Below are 12,040 nucleotides of genomic sequence, written 5' to 3' on the forward strand. Positions count from 1 at the left end.
TTTGTTGTTTTTCTTCGGAGTTCTATACGCCTGGCCCACTATTTTGCCGTGAACTGCCCGAAATTGATTGGGAATTATTTAGCAAAACAAGCCGGACTCTAGAAACGCTTTGAGGTAAGAAACCTTTTTTAGCCACAATCTAAAGACAGAACACTCCACTTTTGTTCTTTTTAAATCGAAATAAGAGGCGAATTTGAAAAACTTGCTGCCAAACAAACGCATGAAAATTTTTCATTTGAATGAAATTGAAGTAGGCTTAACCAAATTTGAATGCGTAAATATTTCAACTAGATTTGTCGGCTTTGTGAGAATCTTTTGTAGTTAGAGAAAGGACTATATAAATAGGAAATATGAATGAAATGGTATCTTGGTTTGTTTATAAAGAAGCCGCCAAAGAAAAGAATAAACTATAAACTTTCACTTTTACCAATGTTGCGTGCGTTTGTAAATGCCGTGAGCGGCCGCGAGTCTTGTAAGTCCTGTGCTCTTTTTAATGCTATATTCTAAACCCACTAGAAGATGGTTTTCCTATGTCCTATAAGAAAATAATGCACTTTTGAGGTCTAGAAAAGCAGCTTAATGCCCTCGCCTGACGGCTCGGGCATCCACTAGCAGCTTTTATAGACCTCAAGCGTGCATTATTTTCTTATAGAACATGGACAACCATCTTCTAGTAGGTAAATAGGTAACCCAGTCATATTTTCCTCTGCTAAAGACCTGATGCCACACTTTTCATTTTATATTTATTTGTTAATGAAAACTGGTTTTTCAAAGCAGGAAATAAAAAGTCTAATATTAAGCTTTATTATCTAATGAAATAAGTTTTGATAAGGCTTCTGTTTTAAACTCAGGAATATGTTGGGTGTAGTTTTTGATCTTCCGCGTGTTCTCCCAAAACTCGCAGGAACAATTTTAATTAAGGGCAATTTTACATTTTTCTTGAAAACTTCGTTGCGTCACTGAATAGTTTATATTAATTATAACAGGCCGCTACCCTTGAATGAATGAATGCCCCGTCATTTTCTAACATCTGTTAACTTACTGTGAGGTTTAGAAACTAGAAAATTTTCTCTTTTCTCAATAGAAATTTGCGTTCCAAAGTGCGAAAGGAACTCGTACTGTGTAAACGGCCAGTGCTTGTGCGAAACAGGATTTTTTCTTGGGTTGGACAGGAAGTGTCAAGCAAGTAAGGGCGTGGAAAACACTAGTTACAAGTTACGCTGAAAAAGGGCCTCTCTTGCAAAACATATATGTAGAAAAAAGTCACATATTATTCAGGCTAATAAGAGGACCCAAACTATATCCAGCTAATAAAACGTGCCGATAATGATAGACTTTCAAAATTCCCGCCACCAGGTACATCTTACACTTTATCCCTCGGACGTACATTCATAGCTCCACCGTAGTACAAGGGGAGGGGATGGGTGAAACCCCCACCCCCAAGGTTTTCTCAGCAAAATCTGCATTTTGCACTGAGTAGAAAGCCCTTAGTTTACTCTACAAGATGACATAACTTTTGTTGGCTGTGACGTTATATGACGTCATTGGAGTAGCTATCTTAAATCCGCCATCTTGAATTGCAGCATTTTTCGAGAAACTCTGAAATTAACAAAAGCTGGTACACAATGATGTCAGAATGCTTATATGATAGAAATGTGTCAAAATGATGATTCTTGGTCAGAATTACTTGAAATAATGACGTATGGCATTGTCATGGAAACGTCAAAAACCCTGGACACCTAGTTGTCTAGCCTGCGTAGCTAGCGTCTGTTTTCTTTTTTCAGCATGTTTAAAAGAGTGTGCGATTGCGAGAAGGCCGCGCGAGAAATCGTGGAGACGGGAAGGACGGCATCCGCCTGCCTTGTATGTCCGAGGGAAATTTTAATCCACAAATCAGACATCTTCAGTTTACAACTCCAAAGTTTTAACTCTGTTATGACATCATTGCAGGTTTGCATGGATCAGGAATTTCGCCCCAGTCTTCTGCTGCGCTTCTTACGGCTGCCCTGCTGTGGTGTCTGGCCTTAATGTAATATCTGACATTCGGTTTACTCTTCTGTATTATCTTTATTTGTATTTTTTACTTTCCTCACTCCTTTGTTTTTGCTCATATAAAAAAAAAATTTCAGCTTAAAATCTTTACTAAAAAGATGCCACCAAAAAGTTTTCGAACTTTTTTCTCCAAGATCGAAGAAAAGACTGTTGTAAAACCTAAATTAAGCATGTTTTTGTTTGCGATATACATAAAATACCTAACACTTAATTGTCTCTTAAACTGTTCTTGGAAGCTTTAATTATGTTTAGCTGTCACTGAAGACCATAACGAGCTTACATTTGTGTAATAAACTGTTATCTGTTCAATCATGCTCTGTTTTTGTGTCATTTTTGCCTCATATTGTGAGCATTCATTTGAGTACCCTTGTTTGTTTTTGTGTCTAGTGTGAAGCGCAGACACAATGCTATAACGTACTAACTAACGTTTCTCATACGTGTCAGCGTACACGAAGTGTCTTGTGGTATTCTTCTCTGGGTAATAGTAATCAGTAATCACTCGTTATTGCTTCGTACCCCGCAGTAAACAACCGATGACAACGTAGAACAAACGGAACAAGTCTAATTTGAGATAATTAAGGAATTAACTATGTCAACAAACGTCGACACGATGTGCTCTCGAGATGTCTGTTAACTTGCGCGCGCTCATGAATTGAAGGTATTCGTTAGCGTCTACCCTGGGCAAATAGTAGATGCCAAATCAACTAATCAGGGCGCATGCTTTACTTAGGTTGTGCTACACACAAATATGCTACGTCTACTCCAGATAGCCTTCTAGATCATCTTGCAACTGTTTATTATTTCTACCCGTATTTCTCTGCTACACTGTTAAAGCTTGATATTTTGACCCTTTCTTCACACCTCCAGTCTATGCCAACAAAATCCTAATTAATGCGCTACTGTGGCCAAGCAATACAGTAATGCACAAAGCTGAATCAAGCTCAGCACTAGACACATGTACGCAGTGCGGACCTATTTTTACTTATATTCTGAATGGTAACATCCGGCTAGTCTGGATTCATTAAGGTCGCGGGGGATACCAACAGCATGAATAAATTCATGAAGGCAAATTTTGCTTGACCTGCATCTTTTAAAACGCTTATTTCTCAGCTGTTATGGGTGCGATTAAGCTCCAATTTTACAGAGACATAAAGAAATGATGAAAGATTGTGAATGTCATCTTTTATTTGGTAGATTGCATGTAACGGCGATGTTATAGCCTCGTTAGTGCCAAATTGGGAAAAACATGATTTTGTGGCAGAGTTTGCGGAACGAGTAGGGGACAGCACACTGCGATCTTGTCAAAAACTAATCAGTCAATACCTCTAGAGTGTCATAACAAAAGCGGATTTTTTAATTTAAAGTTTGCCAGCAAGTTATGGCGGTTTAAGTGCGCAAATTTGAATTTAATGTCTTCTACCTCTTTCTAAAAGCGCTCTTTTAAAATTCCGCTTCTGTTATGACACACTACAGTATTCATAGTTTACCTATCTGCAGTGGCAAGTCATGAAGTTCTGTATCCGTGCTGTATTCTCTGCCACAAAATTGTCGGAAAAGTCCAAACTTTGAGATTTCCGAAGGTGTCCCGACCTAAATACGATCATTTTGCCAAGGAGAGATGTAATTATGGTAATTATATTCCACGCTTTTGTGGTGAGAACAATGCGTTTTTAAAAAGGACACGATTGTTTATGCCGAATATTTTTGTGTTTACTCTGAGTTGCAGAAATATTCAAATTTAAATGAAAATAAGCTCAAAGACATCCTACAATCTATATGAACGTATATCGCTAAGTGTTGTTTTAAATTGGTTAAAACATCAAAGAAACAGGATTTTTTACAAATCACGCGCACCGCCCATATTTTTGTCCAGTCATAAATATCTCGTAAAGTTGTCGATGTCAGTCGTTGTACTTCCTGCATACGCTTTAAATAAATGCATAATGATGAGCCTAAGGTGTCCCCCGCGACCTTAAGCCACTTTTGATCATGTTTGTTTATGTTAGCTCCATTATCTATGCTTTTATGCGATAACTAATTAAAAAAACAAGCCAACTTTCAAATGTTCTGATAATTTTACAACATAGTCATTTATTAGCTGCTTTTCAATTAAAAAAATCTTTATTAAAATCTGACTTCTAATTCATTTCAGGTGCTGGAAAATATATATTTTTTGATGTTAAAGGATAAGAAATGTTAAAAAAATATCATTTCCCATTGTGAAATACCTAAGCACACGGAATGAAACCAAAAGCAAATTTACTTGATTTTTGCGGAAAGTTTGTATGAAAGAAATGTTTGTGTTTACATTTACTTCTTTCATTTTTCCTCTGTAAATAACGATTCTATTCATCAAATCAAGCGATGGTGGGATGTGCTGACTGAGGCAGGACCTGATTTGGGGTACTACCCTAACGCCAAAAAGTGCTGGCTTATTACGAAACCCGACAAGAAGGACCATGGTAAAGCTATCTTCGAGGGGACTGCGATAAACATCTCTACGCAGGGACAAAAACATCTAGGCGCCGCTCTGGGCTCTCGAGCTTATCTCGAAGAGTATGTCGATGGAAAGGTTGAGGAGTGGGTGAGCCAGGTGGTAAAGCTAGCCGAGTATGCCACATCAAACCCACAGGCGTGCTATGCGGCATTTACCTTCGGACTACGCCACCGCTGGACATATTTTCTCAGAGCACTTCCAGATATAGAAGATCTATTAGAGCCCCTGGAGCGTGCTATTGCAGATGTACTAATACCATCAATCACTGATCACCACTGCACAAAAGAAGAGAGGGACCTAGTGGCACTTCCAGTGCGGCTAGGGGGGCTTGGACTTATTAATCCAAGCCAGGATGCAGCGTCCCAATTCAAGGTGTCAACCAAGATCACAGCGCCCCTAGTCGAGAAAATAATCGCACAGGATCATGAAACACCGGCTGATACTGCTGTCAAGACACTACAGCAGTGCGTGCGAAGAGAAACCAACGAAGCGCTTCAGACTAGGCTTGGCAATGTCAGGGAGTCTCTACCTCAGAAGACACAACGAGCCATTGATCTCGCAACCGAGAAAGGTGCTTCTAACTGGCTCACGGTCCTCCCATTAAAGGACATGGGCTACAACCTGAATAAAGGCGAGTTCCGAGATGCTGTAAAGCTCAGGTACGACTGGGAAATTGACGACAAGCCGACAGTGTGCGTGTGCGGTGACGCCTTTACAATCGATCATGCAATGATTTGTAGGAGAGGCGGATTCATAATTCAGCGCCATAATGAACTCCGTGACCTCGAGGCTGACTTGCTTAAGATGGTCTGTAATGATGTCGAAATAGAGCCCGTCCTTCAAGAACTGACTGGAGAGAGGCTACCAAGCGGCGCTAACACAACGCCAGATGCTCGCCTAGATATACATGCCCGGGGGTTTTGGGAGAAGCAGAGATCCGCGTTCTTTGATGTGAGGGTGTGTCACCCCAACGCGGATTCCTACAAGGACCAAACCCCCAAGCAGATATACCGTAACCATGAGAATGAGAAGAAGAGGGCTTACGCAGACAGGGTTCTTCAAGTAGAACAGGGAACTTTCACTCCATTGGTGTTTACATCCACCGGAGGAATGGGCGAGGAGTGCAAGAGGTATCACAGTAGGCTTGCAGAATTAATCGCCGCAAAGAAAGGGGAGGATTACGCAACAACGGTGTCTTGGATCAGATCAAAAGTCTCATTTGCGATCCTCCGATCCGCCTTAATCTGCCTAAGGGGATCAAGAACTGTAAAGAGAAACAGGAACACTGACATTTATGATATGGACTTTCAAGTAGAGAATTCTCGTACTGCAATTTAGATCGAATATTTTTTTTTTAATATATAGTTCTTCTTTTATTATTGCTCTCGAAGTCGCTTTTACTATTTTTCTACATTTTTAAAGACACTGTTTTCATTATTATGTAAATAATATGTTTATATATAAAGTTCTTATTCGAATAGTCAAATCATTGTAATTCTTTTAGAAATTGGTTAATAAAGTGTTTATTATTATTATTATATTAATTCTATTCATCAAATAGAGTTTTTTTTTTAAAATAAGTTAATAACCTTCTCGACCATGACCACAGCGTTAATGTTTTCCGACGGTTTATGTCTTGGATTTCTGAGAACGAAGCTACGCACAACTAAAAAGTTCTAAACCTAACACAAAAACTGTCAAATCAAGCGACTGTAATTTATTCAAAAACAACAACAACAACAAAACTTTATTTAGGCAATCAAATTATTTACAATATTTTTCACCTCCCGCAATTAGCCTAGCTATTCGAGGCGGGAGGTGAAGAAGAAAATGAAAAAGAGGAATAAATAAATAAATTTACAAAAAGGTAATAACTTATCTACATTAAAGAAAAGAAATTAAAGCTACATTAAAGCTACTTTAAGTTAAAGATTTTAGGAAGCAGGAAGGAAGTCAATAATTTTATTGATTTCAACATAGTCATCCTCAGCTTTAAAGCACTATCGAAGAACTGTCACGCATCAGCCATTGCAGATCACATCACATCAACGGGTCACAACATCAAATGGGATCACTTTGACATTCTAGCAACAGGACGATCAGATATACATTGTAAAATAAAGAAGACGTTGTTGATTCGTGATTCAAAACCTGCCTTAAATGAAAAAGTTGGCAGTGAGAAACTTTTCCCTACTAGCCATTATGTTCGTTTTTCTTCTGCAGATTTTTAAGTCTGTCTGTTATTAATGAACAACATTGTCCTTATTTTTTAGATTAGGTACCAGTCTTTATTTTACGTTTAAATCTTATTGTAATCTTTTTAACGGTGACTTCTGAAGATGTATGTTGTAACATACAAAACGCTAAATTTTTGGGATCTTAACAATATAATGCCTGTCGTGAGCCTATCCTCTGCTTATACAAGCTCAGTTGAGAAAGATTTTACTTGTCTGCGCGCGCGGTTGCCGCTAAACAAGAGTAGAAAACCTATTGCAGCCAAGTGAAAATGAGCTCAGTCAGAACCGATTAAGTTCAGTGTTGCAAAGAACAAGAAACTCCCGAAAAGTACATCTTCACACAGAATAAGAAAAGGAAAATAATGTTCAAAGAGAATGTTACTATCGTCCGTCGTAGTGTACTAGTGTGGGAGGCGGTTTAGTTGGATTAAAAGCGTGACGCTGCTTCTACTTATAAGCAAGCCTCGTACTCACCTTTGCTTGACACACGGTGGTAGTGAATCACCTGGCAAATAATTGCTTTGCAAACCAACACCATAAAATGATGACCTTAGCTAATAAGTAGTCATGCTTTATCCTCTAATGTTTAGATAAAAACAATAAACCAATTGTGAAGAAATTATTCAACATGACACGAGCGTGGGACAAAGAAAAAAGAAAAATCTGAGTCCCCGACGGGAATCGAACCCATGGCCTCCCAGATGCTCTAACCAACTGAGCTACGAAAGACTCGTTGTGAGCTGGGCCATTTACTAGGTTGATATGTGACACGCGTCCTGCATACTGCTAGGATCAGCAATCATCAAATGTGTTATTTACAATAAACCAATTGAAAAGTTTTTTGGAATTACATTGAAGTTTTCACTGGCGCGCGCGCAAGCGAATCCAGCTAAGCGCGCGTAGATTTTGCGTAAATAATGCACTTACTTTGACGTCATAAGTTAATTGCCAAACAACTGGACTTTGGGAGAAATCGATCATTATGTAGTGCTCCTAGGAAAGGAGATGTTTCCGCAGAACAGGCGCTCGCTACGATGAGTAAAAGAGTTGCTGCTGGAATTTTACTTCTTCTTGTACTGTTCGGACTTTCTCAAACATCACATGGTATGATAAAATCTAACCTAAAAAAAATAGTTAAAAGTAAACATTGCTTCTGTGTTTGGTTTGACTGTTGAATATGTCATTTAAATGGGCTCTTTAGACTTGACCTTGCGTTGATTTTGTATATTTTTTCCCCATTTGTGTCTTAAAACAACCAAGTCTCGTAATTATTCACCAAAAGAGCCCCACTTTGAACAAACAAGTTAATTGCTATGTTGCACAGTTGTTCCCTTCGGGAATAACTTGAGTATAAAAACGATGTAAATCACGGACGGATTTAAATCCTGATGATGAAAACAAGTCGAAAACGTTCGGTTTCTTTTTAAATTTTATAACCTTTTAGCCTTGTAAATAATATGTATGGATGACTTTGGCAGATCTTAAGCTATCAATGGTTAAAACATCTACGCATGCAGTATTCTCAGAGTAAAACGTATCCAAATCATTTGAAGGTTTGGTATTTTCCCGCTCTTATCTTTTACGTATGTACCGTGTTGAGTTTTATTTGACTTACAACTCTCACAGTGAAGGTATTAGGTATAGAGGCCATTGAAATTGCAATTATTTCACTTAAATTCGTGACACGTTTTTATTTTTTCAAATCGATGTGCACTGGCCTACAAAAGGATAAACGGAACTTTACCTGAATACATGAACACATCTTTAAGGAAAACTCTGACGTCCATTCGAGAACCACTAGAAATTGTAATGGTGTTTTTTTTAATTTTTAAATTTACTCTTCTGTTAGTTATTTAGAAGTGGATGTACGTGTTGTGAAGTGTTTTAGTTACCAAGGTTGTTCAAGGTTATTCTTAGGATTAAAGTCCAAGGTTGTTCAAGGTTTAGCCCACACTTGCAGTTCCTTGGTTTCTTTAGCAATTTTGTCTAGTGTCTAGTTCGTAAGAGTCGTTTGGGTTGTCGTAGTTCCGTTTCTCAGAGTAGGCATGTTTGGGAACCAAAACTGTCCGTGTTTCCCACCTATATGGAAGTCTTGTTTGGGTTCTAAGTCAAACTCCGCTGTTTCACCGTTAAAATTTAATTGGTTATTCTCTACTTTTGTTGATCGTCTAACAAGTGTGTTCTCACGAGTTTAATCATGCTGTGGGGTACGCCGCAAAAGTTCCCACGCTCAGCAAACCCAAACATGTCTACATTTTACCTATATTAGAAGGGCTAGTTTTTCGCTTAAGTTAGTTGTGCAGTTGTCGCAGAAGAAGAACATTAAAAGAAGTTGAAGCTGATCAAGAGTCCTGGTACCTTGAGCTATTTCCCCATACAGCAGTCTAACATATTTGGTGGAGAATTAACGCCGTCGATTTCAAGCCTTGTAAGTGGAACTTTTCCGTTTTTCCTTCCCAAACCAAGCAAGCTAGAGAAATCGCTATGTTTCGTTGATAAGATTTTAGTGTTCTAGCATTTCTAGGTGTAGACTTTTGCAGTTAGATAGTTGTGTTAGTCAGTTTTCCCTTAGGGCGATTGTTATATAAAAGTCAGTTTCGAGGCTGGATTTACCGTCCGTATTTTAGCGACAGTTCGTATTTATGATTCTTGTTTTGTTTTCATGTTTTTCGCTGGGAAACTCGGCTTGCGCTGAAATTCTCCGGTTTAAACCTGATTACTAGGCGAAAAGCGCACGCCCTGGCTGAACAGGCTGCTCGCCAGGAAAATTCGGCCGAGTCTGCTGTATCGAGTGAATGGCCTCCCCCTCCTCCTCCCGTTCAACAATCTAGAGGGTCCTTGTTTTCTTCTTTGTTTAACTCAGTTAGGTCTCCCAGAGTTGCGCCCCAGGCACATCCGTTGAGCGCTATCCCCACCCCTAGTGCGGAAAGCGAGGGTTCTTTGTTTTCTTTCTGTGCTGGTCATAATAATTCTGACTTTTCTGATTCGGATGAAGAAGTAGTTTATGAGAATGTGGAGCCTAGAGTAAGCCTGTCTAGTCAAAATCGTGATAGTCGTGAAAATCGCGAAGATCTCGAGGATCGTGACGATCTTGAAAATAGCGAAGATAGTGAAGATAGTGCAGATCGTGAAAGTTTGGACGAGGAGCTCGGTAGATTATCCTCAGGAAGTCTCGATTCGGAGAGTAGAGATAATTCTGTTGAGCCCGTTTGCGCTGCGATGGAAAACGAAGTTAGTCAGTTGCGTGATGCGGTTGAGCGAATGCGTACATCGCTAAATTCGCAACCTAGCAGAACTTTCAGTATAAAGTCATCAGTTACGTTTCCAATTTTTCGAGGAGATGAGTGTGAGGACGTACACGAATTCATTAGCAATTATAAGAGGGCTGCTCGATTAAATGGCTGGAATGAAGAAAACTTGGCGTTGGGTCTTCCTCTTTATTTGAAGGGTCACGCGAGTGCGTGGTTCAAAACTTTGCCCACACCGGACGAGATGAGTTTTGACGAATTATCTCGAGAGCTAATAACGCATTTCGCCTCTGGAGCTAGCGAGTGGCGCATTAGACAAACTCTCAGTCAACGCCGCCAGTTGGAAAAAGAAACCGTTTCTGACTATTCTTACAGTCTCCGGACAAATTGTGCAAAGTTAAATTTACCCAGGAGCGAATGGACGCACTATTTCGTACAAGGTCTTTTACCTGAAATCCGCGAGTACGTAGTTTTGCAACAACCAGAAAATTTGGAATCGGCAGAAAATTTTGCAAAGCTTAAAGAGTCCGTTTTGACTAATTCGGGAAAACGTGTGGAATTTGACCCTAAGGAGGTTTCGGCTAAGATACTTGATGAGCTCTCGAAAGCTGTTAATGGCAAAGACAAAACCGTAAGTGCTGTAGATCGAAGAGACCCTTATGTCAGCAAATCTGACATGAAACAAATTATCAGAGAAGAATTTCAGGAGTTAATGGGAAATTCCGCTTCTAGACCAAGGCAAAGTCAGCGTTTTGGTCAAGGTTTTCCGACGAGAGGTTTTCGTACTCGTTCTGGAAATCCTGTTTGCTTTAATTGTGGTAAACAAGGCCACACGTACTATAATTGTCGTGCAAATCCGGACCCAAGGGTCCCGCGTTTTAATCGGGGAAGACCAAACAATTTTTCGCGTCAACAACAAGGTCAAAGCAGTTTTAACTGGAACGCTAAGCAGGGAAACTGAAAAGTGCCCCTGTCTCGTTTCGAATTAAACCCGTGATGGGGGCTTCAAAATGTTTAGAAAATGAGCAGGAATTTGTCCGCAGTTCATACATGACTGATAAATGTGCCTTCAGTAATGCGAGCTCTGACAATGTTCTTGTTAACCAAAATAGCTTTTCTAGTCCTCGAGTTGTTGATGATAATCCTGATACATACGGGTAGGTCAATTCAGACTCAATTCATTCAAAACTCATTTTTTCTTAAAAGTAAAAAAGTTGTAGCCATATGTACCAGGTCCATGTTTAACTTGTTCTGTCTGTTTTCATACTTACAGGAAGAGAAAGGGTTAAATGCGATACAAGTGAAGGAAAAGTTCTCAGTTGCGCCCCCAATGCAGATTGTTCTAGGCGGCTTGGTATAAACGAGTGTAAATGTCACAAAGGATACATTGGAGATGGATTGGTTGCCTGCGAATGTGAGTAATGCTACTTTTGAAAACTTAAACATAACTTTCAACTGCAGTTCGAATAAATGGCCGAATTATATCCCTCAGTCTCATATACTCTCATGTCTATGGACCTATCTGCGCCTGCTTACGAACAACCATAAATCAAGTTGTAAATTAGCATTATTTTTTTGTACATTTTCCCATGCATTGACTTGTGTGATCTCAACATTTTCGATTTTTATGACAGATTTGCCGTCCAACTTGATAAACGTTGCTTATAAAAGACCTGCCCTTCAAAGCTCCACTGATGATGAACTGAAATATGCGGCTAGTAATGCTGTAGATGGAAACAGGAATGGCGACGTCAAAGATAAGAGCTGCTCTCAGACCAAGTACACGACTAATCCGTGGTGGCGAGTTGATTTAGGGAAGAGTGTCTGGGTGGAGAAAGTTCTCATTGCTAACCAGGAAAGCCCGCACCATGAAAAATTAGATGAAAAAAAAAAAATTAGATTATAAGCAACTTTATGATTTCCGTAGAGGCTCTATAAAGTACTCCCACTTCTTCCTCCTCTTCCTCCTCCTCCTCCTCCTCCTCCTCCTCCTCCTCCTCTTTTAC

The 12,040-nt window shown here is 39.5% G+C and overlaps 3 protein-coding genes across 5 annotated transcripts in view; all 3 read left to right on the forward strand.

Moving 5' to 3' along the window:
* Positions 1 to 12,040, forward strand: part of LOC144658099 (uncharacterized) — a 131,070-nt gene that overhangs the window by 82,526 nt on the left and 36,504 nt on the right. Inside the window, exons 22-23 of one of the 3 annotated variants that reach the window (XM_078518427.1) lie at positions 1,085 to 1,186; positions 1,951 to 2,365. The exons of the other annotated variants lie outside the window; for them this stretch is intronic. Of the exons in view, the coding sequence (XP_078374553.1) occupies positions 1,085 to 1,186; positions 1,951 to 2,033 (185 nt within the window). The 3' untranslated portion in view covers positions 2,034 to 2,365. Of the gene's footprint in view, positions 1 to 1,084; positions 1,187 to 1,950; positions 2,366 to 12,040 lie in introns of those variants that run through there. 3 annotated transcript variants of the gene reach the window in all.
* On the forward strand, positions 4,042 to 5,887 carry LOC144656446 (uncharacterized). Its single transcript, XM_078516668.1, has 2 exons — positions 4,042 to 4,053; positions 4,415 to 5,887. Exons 1-2 carry the CDS (start codon positions 4,042 to 4,044, stop codon positions 5,885 to 5,887), a joined length of 1,485 nt encoding a protein of 494 aa, XP_078372794.1.
* Positions 7,749 to 11,940, forward strand: LOC144656447 (fucolectin-4-like). The gene is made up of 3 exons (XM_078516669.1): positions 7,749 to 7,890; positions 11,308 to 11,448; positions 11,669 to 11,940. The coding sequence occupies exons 1-3, from the start codon at positions 7,821 to 7,823 to the stop codon at positions 11,938 to 11,940; spliced, it is 483 nt and encodes a 160-aa protein (XP_078372795.1). The 5' UTR covers positions 7,749 to 7,820.

Source organism: Oculina patagonica, chromosome 6, assembly GCF_052425735.1.
Source record: "Oculina patagonica isolate OP01 chromosome 6, crgOcupat, whole genome shotgun sequence".
NCBI classification, from domain to species: Eukaryota; Metazoa; Cnidaria; class Anthozoa; order Scleractinia; family Oculinidae; genus Oculina; species Oculina patagonica.

Excerpts from the sequence above, each read along its gene's own strand:
- LOC144656447 (XM_078516669.1), top strand. The coding sequence starts at position 7,821 with ATGAGTAAAAGAGTTGCTGCTGGAATTTTACTTCTTCTTGTACTGTTC. Across the intron at positions 7,891-11,307 it reads ACTTTCTCAAACATCACATG|GAAGAGAAAGGGTTAAATGC; the intron begins GTATGATAAAAT and ends TCATACTTACAG. Across the intron at positions 11,449-11,668 it reads TGGATTGGTTGCCTGCGAAT|ATTTGCCGTCCAACTTGATA; the intron begins GTGAGTAATGCT and ends TTTTTATGACAG.